General features: G+C 37.2%; 1 protein-coding gene across 4 annotated transcripts in view; it reads right to left on the bottom strand.

Annotated features, from left to right (window-relative positions):
* Positions 1 to 396: 396 nt before the first annotated feature.
* Znf658 (zinc finger protein 658) overlaps positions 397 to 15,419 on the bottom strand; it is a 24,047-nt gene continuing 9,024 nt past the window's right edge. For all 4 annotated transcript variants that reach the window (XM_013514253.1, XM_013514254.1, XM_005384714.2 and 1 more), the window contains 3 exons: positions 10,424 to 10,550; positions 9,745 to 9,840; positions 397 to 3,553 (listed from right to left, as the gene is read on the bottom strand). In XM_013514253.1, the coding sequence (XP_013369707.1) occupies positions 753 to 3,553; positions 9,745 to 9,840; positions 10,424 to 10,550 (3,024 nt within the window). In that variant the 3' untranslated portion in view covers positions 397 to 752. The remainder of the gene's footprint in view (positions 3,554 to 9,744; positions 9,841 to 10,423; positions 10,551 to 15,419) is intronic.

Raw genomic sequence — 15,419 nt, 5'->3', positions numbered from 1 at the left:
CTGGAGACTTTTATAGGTAAATGGATACAACTTGAGAATATACTCAGAAGTGAAATACATCAGACCTATATGTGTAAACATTGTATTGTCTCACTAGTGTGAGAAACTGAGAGAGTAAATAAGATCCAAAATGTACAATAAATATTGTGAATTGGGAAGAAACAATTCAAAAGAAAAGATAAACTGATGGGGGAAACGGTAAAGGAAGAAATGAAAAAAGAAAAAAATATATTCATGCAAGAGTTAGTAAAGATAGTTATACAGCTAGTTTCTCTTAGTTCATTAAAAGATTTGTGCTAGTATTTTTTGAACAAGATATTATGCCTATAGCTTATGCTCTGAACAACTACTACAAAGACAATAATGTACAATATATTATTTATTGTAACTCTCCTAAGCTGTTTTAACTTTTATTATTTTTAATTTTTTTCTCTTTAAAACAGAGTTCAGTAAATACAAACGTTCTTGCATAAAAATAAAGTGATAAATGAAAGTGGAGAATTCTCTTCCATTTATTCACTCATTTCTTTCACTTTGTGCTCTACTATGTTCACAACACACTGGTCAAATTGACTGTGCAACCACCTTCAATCTTAAAATGCACAAGAAAAGAATGTAATGTAATTTAAGAGCTCATCTTAATGTGTCATTAATAGCACATTCCATGGCCAGTCTCATGTGAACAAGAGAAATTTTGTCAAGACAGTGCATGTGATATGATTTTTCTGCTGTTATATAAAGTATGAGTTCCTTCACAATTTCTCAAATTTATTAAACATTAGGGTTTTCTTTCTGGTATGCATTCTTATTTCATGTACTCTAAGAGCTGCTTTTCGAACAAAAGTTTTCCCACAGTTATCACATTCATAGGGTTTCTCCCCTGTATGAATTCTCTGATGCACTCTGAGAGTTGAATTTTGGGCAAAGGCTTTACCACACTCATTACACTCATAGGGTTTCTCTCCAGTGTGAGTTCTCTGGTGTGCATGAAGATGTGATTTCTGGGAGAAGGTTTTCCCACACGCATTACAACCATAGGATTTAATACCTGTGTGAATCCTCTGATGTACTCTGAGAGTTGAATTATAAGCAAATTGTTTCCCACATGTATTACATTCGTAAGGCTTTTCCCCTGTATGAACTCTTTGATGTGCACTAACATATGACCTCTCAGAGAATGTTTTCCCACATTCATTACACTCATAGGGTTTCTCCCCTGTGCGGGTCCTCAGATGGGCTCTAAGGTGGGATGTCTTGGAGAAAGTTTTCCCACATTCATTACATTCATAGGGTTTCTCCCCTGTATGAACTCTGTGATGTGCCCTGAGGGCCGAGTTATCAGCAAAAGTTTTCCCACATTCATTACATTCATAGGGTTTTTCCCCTGTATGAATTCTCTGATGTGCACAGAGGTGTGTTCTTTGGGAAAAAGTTTTCCCACATTCATTACATTCATAGGGCTTCTCCCCTGTGTGAATTCTTTGATGCACTATGAGAGCTGCCTTATAGACAAAAGTTTTCCTGCATATGTTACATTCATAGGGCTTTTCCCCTGTGTGAGTTCTTTCATGACCACTGAGGTATGATTTCTGAGAGAAAGTTTTTCCACATTCATTACATTCATAGGGTTTCTCCCCAGTATGAATTCTCTGATGGGTAACAAGGTGTGTTTTCTGGGAAAAAGTTTTCCCACATTCATGACATTCGTAAAGTTTCTCCCCTGTGTGAATTTTCTGATGTGCCCTGAGAGCTGAATTGTGGGCAAAAGTTTTCTCACAGTCATTACATTCATATGGCTTCTCTCCTGTGTGAACTCTTTGATGTACTCTGAGCGCTGAATTATGGGCAAATGTTTTCTCACAGTCATTACATTCATAGGGTTTCTCCCCTGTGTGAACCCTCTGATGTGCTCTGAAAGCTGAATTATAGGTAAAACATCTCCCACATTCATTACACTCATAGGGCTTTTCTCCTGTGTGAATTCTTTGATGTGCTTTGAGAACAGAAATATGGGCAAAAGATCTCCCACATTCATTACATTCATAGGGTTTCTCTCCCGTATGGATTCTCTGATGAGCTCTAAGCATTAAATTATCAGCAAATGCTTTTCCACATTCATTACAATCGTGAGGTTTTTCTCCTGTATGAATTCTCTGATGTGCACTGAGATGTGTCTTGTGAGAAAACGTTTTGCCACATTCAAAACATCCATAGGGCTTTTCACCTGTGTGAGTGCTCTGATGTGCTCTGAGATGAGATGGCTTGGCAACAGTTTTCCCGCAGTCAAAGCGTTCACAGGGTTTCTCTCCTCTAGGAACTCTCTGACGTTCTTTGACGTATCCCATCATAGAGGTTTCTCCATAATCACTGTCTTGAAAAAGTCTCATCTCTGTGTCTGTTCTCTGCTGTCCCATGACAGGAAAGGTGCAAGATTCTCCACAGCCAATTTTCAGATGCTCAAGGTTGTTTGACTTCTGACAGAAAGGTTCCCCACATGTATTGCATTCACAGAGTTTGAACTCCATCTGGTCTCCAGTATGCTGAACAGAGTATGACTGTGAGTGTAATAATATCCCAGATTTCTCATATTTATAAGTGTTCTCTCTCGAGTGCGTCCTCTGATGCCAAATGATATATGCTTTCTGAGAAAAAGATTTCTCACATTTTCCATACAGATCACATTGGGCATGTTTTTCTGGTGTTTTGTCATGTACTGTAAGATCTAATTTCTGGTATAAGGTATCTATGCATCCATTATATTCAAAGATATTACTGTCACTTTGTTTTTCAGGATATACTTTATGGGATGGGCTGTGACCCATGTTCTCTTCACATTTACTACTGTCTACAGCCTTCTGTCTTGTAACAAGTCTCTGAGATAGAATGAAGGGTGACTTTGCACTGAAATTAATACCATCTTCATTATATTCACTCTGTGTTATCACAGGCACGTGAAATTTATTGTATTTCATGATAGTGGTTTTGTTGCAGGATCCCCCATATTCATTAAGATCAGAATATTTCTCCATTAGATCAGATTCCCTATGTTCAAATAGAGCTATTTTATCACAAGTTTTCCTAAATTCATCATCCTCACAGGACTTATTTCCTATTGAAGAACTCTGAACTTTAATATAGACAGTCTTATCACATACATTTTTTTCAAACACACTGTGTTTAAAAGACTGCTCTAAGGTTTGAAACTTTTGATGAAGATCTTTTTTATAACCGAGAGCTTTCTCATTTTTATTATACTCATAAGATTTCTCTTCAGTGTGAGTTTCCTCAAGTTTAATATCAAGCTGCAATTTTCCACACACATTCATGGAATCAGCCTCCTTTCTTGAACAGTTTCCTTCAGTAATAATGAACTCAGAAATAACTGGAAGGTTCATGCCACATGAGTCACATTTACAGAGTATTTTTCCTGAAAAATCTGAAGCTATGCCCAGATTAAATGGTTTTCCTAAAACTTTCTGTCCTTTAGTCAGTGTTGAAGACATCTCTTGTCTTTCCTGATTTCCCTGTATGTGGACTTCAACTTTGTAGTATCCTAAAATGAGAAAAATTGAAAATATCTTATAAAGCTTACACTTCTTATGGAAAAGAACTTATAGCTACATGTTGTTATTATTTTACTCTATTATTTCAGGTCATATTTCCAAAGCTTAAATTCACGCACACCACCAGATATTCCCTTGCCCTCTTTTCATCCATATGGTTTCTAAAAGCAAGATATTATTTTCAGTGCCAACGAGAACAGAATAGAACCATTCCTCCCAGGTCTTCCTTGTTAAGATTCAAAATTCACAGACAAAGCAGATTTACAAATATATAAACATTCTTATAAAATGGAAAGAGTGGACCTCAGGACTTAAGAAATGGCACAATGGAGAATTTTAAAGCTTGTTTTTCTACTTTCCATATGTCCTATATTCTGTGCTAAAGAAACCAATACTCTGAAACTGGTAAAAGGCCCCTATAAGGAAAGCCTGTTCCTTCTAGCCAAGAAAAAGTAGCCTAACAGATCCGAAAACTTTTCTGACAAACCTAACACTGTCAGGCCAATGATGAAATACTTCTCCTGTGGTTCCACAGAGGCTAAGCAGGGAGCTAAGAACATTTGCACATTCTCATAATTTTTCACTCTACAAGATAAATGGGGAGCTTACAGGAAAAATAATGAAGAATTATTTTAAGAAAGTTTCATTCTGGGATATGCAAGCCATTGTCAAAATCCCACCCAGAACACATTCTTATTGAATATATGGAACAAATGTCTTAATCTCCAAGAGGAAGAAAAATAAACATGTTTTAAGGCACTGGTGGCCACTCACAAAAGCTAGAGGAAGGAAACAACAAAAACCAAAGAAGCAACATGGTAGACCCAGTACTACAAGTAGGAATGAGGTTGTAGCCCTTCTGATAACTACACCTCCAAAACCTGAGGATATAATATATAAAACATGAAACATTCAAGACAGACATCATCCCTGGATGGAAGACAAATCTTCACAAACCTAAAAGAAGACAAACACAAAAGATGATACTCAAAAATTATACTTAAAAATCAGTAAGAAAAGTTACATAAAGAAATACAGAATTGTAAATTATAAATTTCTAATTTCCTCCTAGAGAAAAAGAGGAAGTTTCATAGAAAATTTTTGGAGTGAATAAAAACAAAAACACAAAAGAATTTTGTTGGTTGCGGCTAAAACAGTACACATACTTGAAGGTAAATTGGTAATTTCAAAATGTGTATATTAGAGAAGAAAGATCCTGTCTCAGTTGCTTTTCTCTCCTTGCTGAGACAAAATACCCACTGCCCAAAGTTAAAAGAAGGAATGATTTATTTAGCTCATAGTTCATAGAAGTTCTAGTCCATAATTGGCTGGCTCAAAGGCAGGGTGACTCATGGCAGAGAGGCAACAGTTCATGCAGCAGAAGACAGCAAAGGCAATGAGAGAGTGAGATAAGCCTCTTCCTGTTCCTTTTATTATATACTGGGATTAGGGCAGTGCTAATCCAATCATGGACCGATCCAACAATCACCCACCCTTAATCCTAGCACCAAGAATCCTAGCATTGCACTGTGAATCAATCATACACTCTAGATTTAGACACCTCTGGAAAAACTCTGACTGCATAAGGCTTTAGGGGAACATCTAGACACAAACCATAACAGATCCCCAGACAGATACTTAAGTTTTCTCTTTAGGAAACTAGACATTGAGAAGCATCAAGGACTCCAAAAACAAATGCTGATAAGGGTGTTGGGAAAAAGTAACCTTTCTATATTGTTGCTAAGAATGTAAACTAGTAAACACTACTGAAGTCAGTATGGAGATTCACCAAAAAACTAAAAATACAAATTTCATTTGGTTCAGCTTACCTTTTCTAAGTATCTTTCTGAAAGAGTTAATGTCATCATATTATAGTGAGACATGCTTACCCATGTTTGTAGCAGTGCAATTCACAACAGGTAAATTATGGAGAAAGCCTAGAGGCCATGAACAGAAAAAATGTATAAAGAAAATGGGATGTACTCATACTGGAATATCATTCAGTAAAAATAAGAATAAATTTGAGTCATTTGTAGGAAAATAGGAGGATCTTCAAACCATAATGTTAAGTTAAATCTAACAAAGAAGGTAAAAGAAACACAGATAATACCATGTGGTTACTCTTACATGAGAAATCTAAGATAGTAATAAAGAGAAAAATAAAGGAGAGATAGTAGAAAAAAGGCAAATTTTGAGATGAAGAAAAGGATGTGCAGAACAGGGTTACAGTAAAAGACACACTGCCATTAGTGCCTTTCAAAATACCTCCTTCCCTTTGACCACACTTATTCCATTGTTTTTGACACTTTCTGAAGCAGTTTTGGAAGCCCTCTTGAGATATGATCAAAAATACTGCCAACGATGCTGTTGAGTGCCATCCAAAGGAAAGGCCCATTAGAACATTATGGTGTATCCTCATCGGTTTTATTCAAAATATCTGGTAAGTGTGACTTCTGTCACTTACTCAAAGTCAAACAACCATGAAAGGTAAGGGGTTTGAACTAATTCAGGCCTCTGAGGCAGCCATGACAGCACAACTGCAGACATCCACAAAAGGGATTTCCAATACTATTCCAAAAATTGCCAAATATGATGGGATGATTGTGTTTAAAGCAGAGGAAAATTTTGAAAGGAATTGACTTTGGCAAGGTGTCTTTTACTGTAAACATTTTAAAGATTAAACATTAACCTTATTTTTCAATCACTTCTTGTATTTATTTCTAAAAGTTCTAGAAGTTAGAAATCCAAGATGAGAATGCCAAATGACTGTGTTCTTGTGAGGGCCCACTTCTGGGTAACAGACGGCCACTCTATGTGTGCCTAGTGATGCACAGGAGCCAGCTAGCTCTCTGGCCTCTTGCAAGTGTGTTCTAGCCTCTTCATGGGGGCTCCACCCTCAGGACCCAAAGGTCTGAGCTCCAAAGACATCACTTCCTGATTAGGGTTTCAACATATGAATTGGAGTAAGGGGACCAAATATATAGTCCATGGCAAACTTGATGTCCATAAATTTGACAATTTACATGAAGTGAACAAATTTTTTGTAAGAAAAATAAATTTCCAAATTCCCTCTAAAAGAAAAAGATAATTTGAGAAGACTAATACCTTTTTAAAAATTGAATATATGAGGGAAAAGTATACACAGATATAGATTTTTGAAAAAAAATAGTTCCAGGACCCAATGGTTATAACTAGTGAATTCCATAAAATATCTGGGGAAGAACTAATACCAGTCATATAGAACCACTTCAAGGAAATAAAAATATGGAACTATTTTCTAAGTGATTTTATGAGGCCTGCATTATCATGGTAGGATGAGGGATAAAAAGGAACAGACCAATATTCACTATGAAATAAATGCAAAAATAGTTCATAGCAATATATAAAAATAAATCCTGGCTAAGGTGAATTTACTGCAAGAATGCAAAACTCCTACAGTATTAAAAGTCTCTCAATTTAACCCATTATATTAATAATCTAAAGAATTAAAGCAAGATCATTCAGTTGGTGGAAAATAATTTAACAAAATTTGAAAATCTATTCAACTTAATAAAAGGAATAAACAAAACACAGCTAACATAATGCTCTCTTTGAGAGTGAATGTTTTCACCTTCAGTCTAGAAAACAGACAAGGGTGTACCTGTTCACCACTACCTTCACTTAACAAAGTATCCACTGGATACAGTAACAGCAAAAAGAGTGAGTCTATGTAAATCACCACCAGCACACCCATAAACACAAAGTGAACTACATAAAAGCTCTTTGAACTACTGCCTCAGCTTTCCAGGGTAGTAGAATTACATGGCAGCTGCACTTTCTTTTTTATATATTGTGTAACAGATATGAGTTTTAAATATTTTTAAGTGAAAAATCTTTTGTAGGTTAATTTTATTAATTTCTAGATTTATCACACTATGTTCAGAGAAAATTGTTTGTGAACTATTATTGTGAATTAGGCTTACTGGAACTTTTACATTAGACTAATAACCACATTTTCATTTTCTTATTCCATGGGAACCTGAAAGTGTTAGTCTTCGCATTCAGCAAGTGGAGTTCTTAGACATATTATAAGGTCCTAATTTAATGGGTATTAAATTCTTAGAACTCCACTTTTTGTGTTTTTTTTGTCTTTCAAATTTTCAAATTTTTTTAACTTGCACTTTTGAGCTAGAGGTACTCCTTCTAATTTAATGTACTTAATTGCTTGAATTGAAATCTAAATGGTAACAGAATATGAAACTTTATTTCATTTCCACTGATACAACAACTTTATCCTTCTTTTATCATAATATAAGTTAGTCACACAGATATATCTTCTTTACCAAATCAATATGATTCAATTATTTATTTTTAGTGATTGGGAACTAAATAAAATTAGGTAAAGCTTTATATTACATTGTTTATCTGCTTCCTAAGAAATACTTTCAGTGTTTTATTTCTAATAATTAAGATGATTTTACTTTTTTCTAGAAATTACATTGAAAACTACAACTTTTTAAAATACCTGGAATTATTTACCAGTATAGACAAAGACTACTAGACACATGAAAAGACACTCAAGATCATTAGTGATAAAGGAAACTGTGCCCTCCTCAAATTCATATATGGACACCCTGAACCCCAGTATAACTAACTGTACTTGGACACAAAGTCTTGAAGAAAGTAGTGAACTGAACATGAAGTACTCAGGGTGGAACTCTGAAGCTAATGCCCTAGCAAGGAAAGGGAGACACACCAGAGTGCCCAAGTGCAGATGCGCACACATCCTCTCCTCTCCATGAGCATCTGCACAAAGGAAGACTATGTGAGGATAAAGCAGGAAGGGGACTCCAGGCCAGGGAGACAGGCATCACCAGAAACCAACTCTCCTGACACTTTCATGTTGGTCTTTCAGCTGCCAGAATTGTAAAGAAAAAAATGTAGTATTTGAGCTACAGAGCCAATGATATTATAATAGCCCAAGATGACTAACAAAGAAATGCAAAAGAAAATCACAGCAAGATACCACTTCATATCCACATAACTAAAATCAAAAAGGATGAATAGAAATTAGAACCCTCACACTGTCTTTAGGAATGAAAACTGGAGCAGTCAGTTGAGAAACCAATTGATGGTTCCTCAAACAGATAAACACTATCTGACCTCACAATTCCATCCTAAGTATATATATGTGAGAAATAAAAATTCAGGTCTGTGCAGAAACTTGTAAATATTGATATATACATAATGGTCAAGATGTGGAACCTTAAATGCTTACTGAATGATGAATACAGAAACAAAAAATGGTACATCTATACAATGGAATATTATTTGGCTATAAAAGGATGAATTACTGATATATGCTGTAACATTATAGTAACCAAAATAAACCAATCACAAAAGCCCAGATATTGTTATTTGAGTCCAATTATGAGAAATGTCTAAAGTAGGCAAATCTATAAAGACAGAAGAGATTATTGGGGGAATAGGGCTGGAGAGAAGAAGGGGCAAGGATACTGAAAACTAAGGTTACATATTTGTTTTAAAGGTGATTAAAATTGACTGTGGTCAACTGAGGTCTGACATAGCTGTGATTACACTAAAAGTCAATGAACTCTATGCTTCAAATGGGTGAACTGTATGATATATAAAGCATATCTCAATAAAGCTGTTATAAAAAAAACTTCAAAGGTGTTCTCCTCTGCTATAGTTTGAATATAGACAGTGTTTCCTAGAGTCATGTGCTAAAAACTTGGTGCCCAGGGTGGCACTACTGGGAGATGGCAGAGGCTCTGAGGGAACCCAACTGTAAACTGTGAACTGCACATTTGCTTTTTTGAATCATCTGAAACCACCTGAAACATTTGGAGGGATCCTTAGGTCCTTAGGGTGTATGCCCTCACAGGAGGGTACTTGGCCCTTCTGGTCTCTCCCTCTGCTTGTTAGTTTGTGAGGTGACAGTTTGTTCTGCCACACTCCCACTGTGCTGTGCTGCACTAGTCAGAGGTCCAACGTATGGAAGCACATCGTCTCAGGCCGGAACTCCCAGAACTGTGAGCCAAAATGAAACTTTTCTCCTTGTACATTGATAATCTGAGGTATTTTGTTACAGTGGCGGAAAGCTGACTGGCACAGCTTTCCAAGGTTGAAGGTATTCCAAGGTTGAAGGCACCCAAGTCTCTTTCTGTGAGTGCTCACTCACCTGCATGCTTCTGATTTAGGAATTTATACTCCAAAGACCGTGGCTCTTCTCCTTGCTCCAACTGGAGTATTGCCTCGGGTTTGGTAATGCATGACCCTGTAAACAGAGTTGTTGGGGGAAATTATGCACTTGACCTCAGCCTTTTGTGCTTTTCCAGAGATGGAAAAACATACAGTAACAAGAGCAACAAATACAGGAGAGCATCGGAAGTTCTCAATGGGAAGGAAATAACACAAACATTGTGCTCCTCTAAAGGTTTCAATTACCTTAGACATTTTAATCCAGTAATCTCTAATTTTATTGACACCATAGACTGGTTTCATGGAAGATGATTTCTCCTCCCAGGAACGGATGGGGATGGGAGCACCATGCACAGTTCACAAGCTTCCCGCTCCTGAGACTCTAATCCCTGCCCCATCTGCTGATCTGGAGGAGGTGAAGCTCAGGCAGTAACGTAAGGAAGGAAGAGAAGCTGTGAATACCGATGAAGCTTCCCTATATACCTGCTGCTTACCTCCTGCTGCTCACCTCCTGCTCTGTGCGCCTGTCCACTGACCACGGCCTAGAGGATGGAAACCTCTATAACCTGATTAACAATGTTACCCAGCCATCAAATGTTGTGATAATTTCTTTAAAAGCATGTGCATTCTGGAGAAGTCATGTGCTCAGGTCTGCTTACCCACAGAGACAAGGTGGCTATAGAGCTCCAGCATCACATCTCTGTACAGGGTCCTCTGAGCAGGGCCCATGTGTTGCCACTCCTCCTGGCTGAGCTCCACAGTCACATCCTCCAATGACACTGACACCTGTAACAGCAAAAGTGCTCAGGCAATCATAATTAGGTAACACAGAAAATAGATTTGAGAGCTGCTAATTTTTTACTTTGCTCCTGAGGCTCTGAAACAAATGGTTTTATAAAAGGCCTAATTTGGAATTAATTTTGTCTCAAACCTTGGTGTTAATCACTGGTTTTACAAAGGCTGAATGTACCATAATTCATTTGTGTATGAATCACAGAATCTTTTAAGACAAAAATTCAATGTAGACAGACTTCTTACAACTCTTTCTCCCACATTCCAATGGATAAACAACGCTGGGTCTTCTCTAGTAGCTCACATTCTCCTGGGCTATCACCACTGTAAATCATAGCAGACAACCCACAGATCTGTGAGAGCTCTGGTGATATTACACCTGACAGAACTGATGTATAAAGATGTATATAAATCTAGAGCCCATGAAGAGCAGAGGATAGCTTATAGAGAAGCAAGGATTAAAGAAGCTGATTTAAAAGAATACCAGTTATATTGAAATAACAGCAACACATATAAGAAGAGGGATGTAATCACAACAGAGAAGCAATAACCATTTGATAACTACTTTCTTCTGCAGTTATACATCTAGCTACATGAGTCATATTTTTTAAAAAATGTAACTGATGGAAAGACAAATATCTCACATAAGATCTCACTAATAGGAGAAGTCTAAAAATGTCAAACCATAGAAAACAGAATGGCAGTCACCAGAGACTAAAGAGGAATGAAAAGATTTAAGCCAAAGGGTACAGTTTCAGTAAGACAGGAGAAATCCACTTTTGATCCACTGTCCAGCAGAGTTTAACTCCTAACAATGTAATGTTTACAATGGACAGCTGCTAGGTGGTGCCATAAACTGATATAAAGGTGCCAAAAATGAGTATGTGTGAAACAGAAGGATAAAATGAATTAGAAGGCTGAGTGAAATACATCAGTTCACATTGCTGTGTAAGAGATTGGTTCATGTTGCCAGGTAAAGATCAGTAGAAAAGAAGGGTCAAAAGGCCCATATGCACAGGATTTCCAAGCACAGAGGTAAGGTCTAAGATGAAGACAGCAGTCACTAGCAGTTTAGGGAGTATCTGAAGTTCTCAGAGACCATGTGATAGTTCCTTCATCACACAGGGATGAGAAACATACAGTAAGTCCCTGACTTACAGATGAATTCCTTTCCAGGAGAACATTTGTAAGTTAGATTCATTTCCACGTCTGATAAAGTGAGTCTTTATACACTTTTTCACACAAATATACAATGTAAAGCATAAAAAACCAAACACACACACACACAAATACTGTAAATAAACTATGTTTACTTTTACAGACGTCTACCATCTTTTCACTTTGGTCCAATCTCTCATTTTTTCACTATGTCTCCAAGGTTATTGCTTTGTGCTTCCTAGCAGTCCCCTCCACATCACCATGTTTTTCCTCTTGTTTTCGGGCAACTTAGGCTGTAATCGCTTTACCAATGCACACTACTGCACTGTACAGTAAGCACACAGCAGTACAACTGTGACAATGTCTGGCAGACACATGAACTACTTCTGCAATTTATCTGCATATACAAATGTTTGTGCTGCGAGGTCCCTTTGCATCTGTGAAAGTTCACAACTTGAATGTTCCAAAGTCAGGGTCTTTCTGTAACAGGTAAGGACCCACAGATATCAAAAAGGCTACCAGAAAATGTACTGGACACAAAGCCAGAGAAGTTTTCTGAAAACTAGTAGAAGAGGCTAGAGGTTTTGAAACTGAGAAAAAGGATATTTTCTACAACAGAAACTTTAAAATTCAAGATAACAAATGACCTGTGTAAAAATGGTAGAGATGCAAGAAAGCTTTCTTCTGTAAAAGCAAGGAGAAGCTGCAAAAACTGTCAAATAAACTTTCCAGGACTCTGTAAGCAAACTAAAAATATGTAGCAGTTACAGGAAAAAATAGCTGCACATAAGAACAACTGATTCTGTATCATTTTTAATTTGCCCTGTTTCCCCAGTTCCACAGAGGCTTTGATAGCCTGAAAGAAAAGTGAATCTGCAATCATACAAGGAGCAGGAAGCACAGTGGGGTTAGACATCTGTCAAAGCCTCACTCTCAGTGTTCTGTGTCTACAGGCCCTGCACGGTCGTTCTCTGGAAGACCTTACCTGCAAGACTGATTATCTGTGTTAACTCAAATCTCTCCAGTGTGAAAAGCTCTATCCTATGCGGCAATGTCACAAGCATTTAGAGGAATTGTTTAAGCAAACAGCTACCTGAAATGGTAGGTATCAGTTAGGAAAAAGCAAGAGCAAAATCAAAAAGTTAAAAGAAAAGAATAGCAATTTGATAGCCATAAAGGTTTTGAAAAGCTCACATATATTCTTGAGAATGTAGTAGGCCACCTACATATGTAGAGCTAAGTAAAGCTCAAGGCTATGAGTACACTGGGGACAGACATGAAAAGGCCATAGGTGTCACCTCTGGGTAACCCTGAAGGCTGGAGTAAGCAGGGTATGAGGGCTAAGGGTAGAGTTGTAAACTACCTGGATAACTACTGAAGCAATGCCCTATGCTCACAGAGCCCTAGGACCAGCAGCAGGAAACTTAATGGTTTCAGGCATTTCAGAAAATTTATGCAGGGACTTCAGCTGCCAACCACAAGGAAAAAAAGGCTCTACAGAATTAATTTTAAAAAGTCACTGAGCAAATAAACCTTGACAACAGTAAATAAATGCTGGACATGGTGGCCTATACCTATAATCCCAATACTCTGGGATAGTAAGGCAAGAGGATTACAAGTTTGAGCCTAGCCTGGGCAACACAGCCAGTTAGGGTACCTCTGTCTCGAAATAAAAAAAAAATAAATAAATAGAGCAAAAGCCCTGGGGTTCAGTCCCCAGTAGGGGAAAATACATTCAAACATACATACATTTCTTCCTGTAGAGGGAAGAAATCCTTCATTTCTTCAAGAGTTGTCACATTTTTTATTTAAAACTTCTAGATTTCAACAGCCAATTACAGAACAAAAAAAAAAAAAAAAAAGAAAGAAAGAAAGTCAGGGTGAAAAGGGTACAATATGAAGCACTTCTAGGGAAACAGACATTGGACTTTGCCAGACAATGACATTAAATCAGCTATTTAAAATATGGTCAAAGTCCTAGAGGAAATGATGTCCAAGGCTCATGGTAAAGTATGAGACCAAAACTCACCAAATAAAGGCTATAAAAAGACACAGAGGGGCTGGGGATTTAGCTCAGCGGCAAAGCGCCTGCCTGGCAAGCACAAGGTCGTGAGTTCGGTTCCCGGTACCGGAGAAAAACCAAAAAAAAAAGACACAGAAATCATAAAAGGGAGCCAAGTAGAAAGCAGGGTTGAAAGGTACAATAATTGAAATAAAACTGTTACACGCAAAGTCTGCTCAATAGCAGATGAGAGCAAGCGGGAAAAAGAACAAATCAACTAAACAACACATCCATTAACAGCATGCAGTATGAGACACAGAAAGATAAAAATGAGGACAAAAAATAGAACTGTGGGACAGCAAAAGCTTATGAAGAGGTACAATGCAAGCACCAGACAAACGAGAGATAGCGAGGGTCTACATGGATATCTGAAGAGTCATTGGCAAAGCAGTTGCAAAATTTTATGAAAATGATTTTATGTATACCCCCAAGAAGGTCAATAAACTTCAACAAGGATGAACTTTGACTCAGACAGCCACACCTGGACACACAATATCCAATGTGTTAAAAAGGCAGGTACAAAGAGACAAACTTGAAAGCAGCAAGAGAAAAATGATTCATCCTATTAAAGCTGATTACTGGTGAGAATACATGGATGACAAAAGGTAATTAATGTCATATTCAAAGAGCTAGAAGGATTAAACCCTCAATCAAGAATTCTTTGCAGTCCGCAAAAACAGAAATGAAAACCTTCCCAGATAACCAAACACCAAGAGAATTCATCACAACCAAAACTGCTCCACAAGAATTAATAAAGGGTGTGGCTCAGCAAATCTCCACACAGCCTGTTAGAGTTGTTTGGGACTTGGGACAACAAAGTGAGAGTTAAGGTGTATAGCGTATCTTTTCAAGGCAATAAAAATGTCCAAAACTTGTGGTGATGCTACCATATGACTGAGAATATATTGAAAATCACTGACTTGTACACTTTTATTTATTTATTTTGACTTCCAGACTTTAAGGGTTTGATGGTACAGTACAAGAGTTGAATTCCAATAGGGCTTTTAAAAATTAGTGAAGATGAAATTATTAGTGACAACTGAGAAGATTAAAGGGTGAAGGATGGAATATGGAAATGGGCTATGTGAAAAAAGAAGAGAAGCTTCATCTCGTAATGATAGGGGAAAGTCAGGAAGAGTAGACAGAGTCACTGACAGAGAAAAGTTCCACAACAGAGGGAGAAGCAAGGCAAGGGCTGCAGAGAAGTTAAGTAAGACAAGGCTAAGATAAAACTCACTAGATTTGATTATAGTCTGGTCAGGGTTCCTGGAGATCACAGGCAAATGAGAAGAGAAACTAAAGCATCACAAAGATTTGAAGATGGATGCAGAGTGTTAAAATATTTGAAAGAGAGCAAGACTTTAAACCATGCAATGAGAAAGCTGAATATCACAAGTATTGCAATAGTGATAGACAGCATTTCAGCAGGGTAAACAGATTCATCAGAAACATGTCTAATTCAACACCTATGTTTGAGTTCTTATTTTTTTTTTTATTTTTTCTTTTTTTATTTTTTTTTATTTTAAGGATAAAAGGAGGGAAACATTAACAGACATACAACATTTTACAACATATTACAAGCACAATACAGACAATACAGAGTTACAAACAAAGTGGTAGGGAATTAACAATGGTGGTTGTAT

Source organism: Chinchilla lanigera, unplaced genomic scaffold (genome assembly GCF_000276665.1).
Source record: "Chinchilla lanigera isolate Chin_1 unplaced genomic scaffold, ChiLan1.0 scaffold00021, whole genome shotgun sequence".
Classification (NCBI taxonomy): Eukaryota; Metazoa; Chordata; class Mammalia; order Rodentia; family Chinchillidae; genus Chinchilla; species Chinchilla lanigera.
The sequence above is the reverse complement of the archived record's forward strand: the minus strand, read 5'-3'. Positions and strand labels throughout refer to the sequence as shown.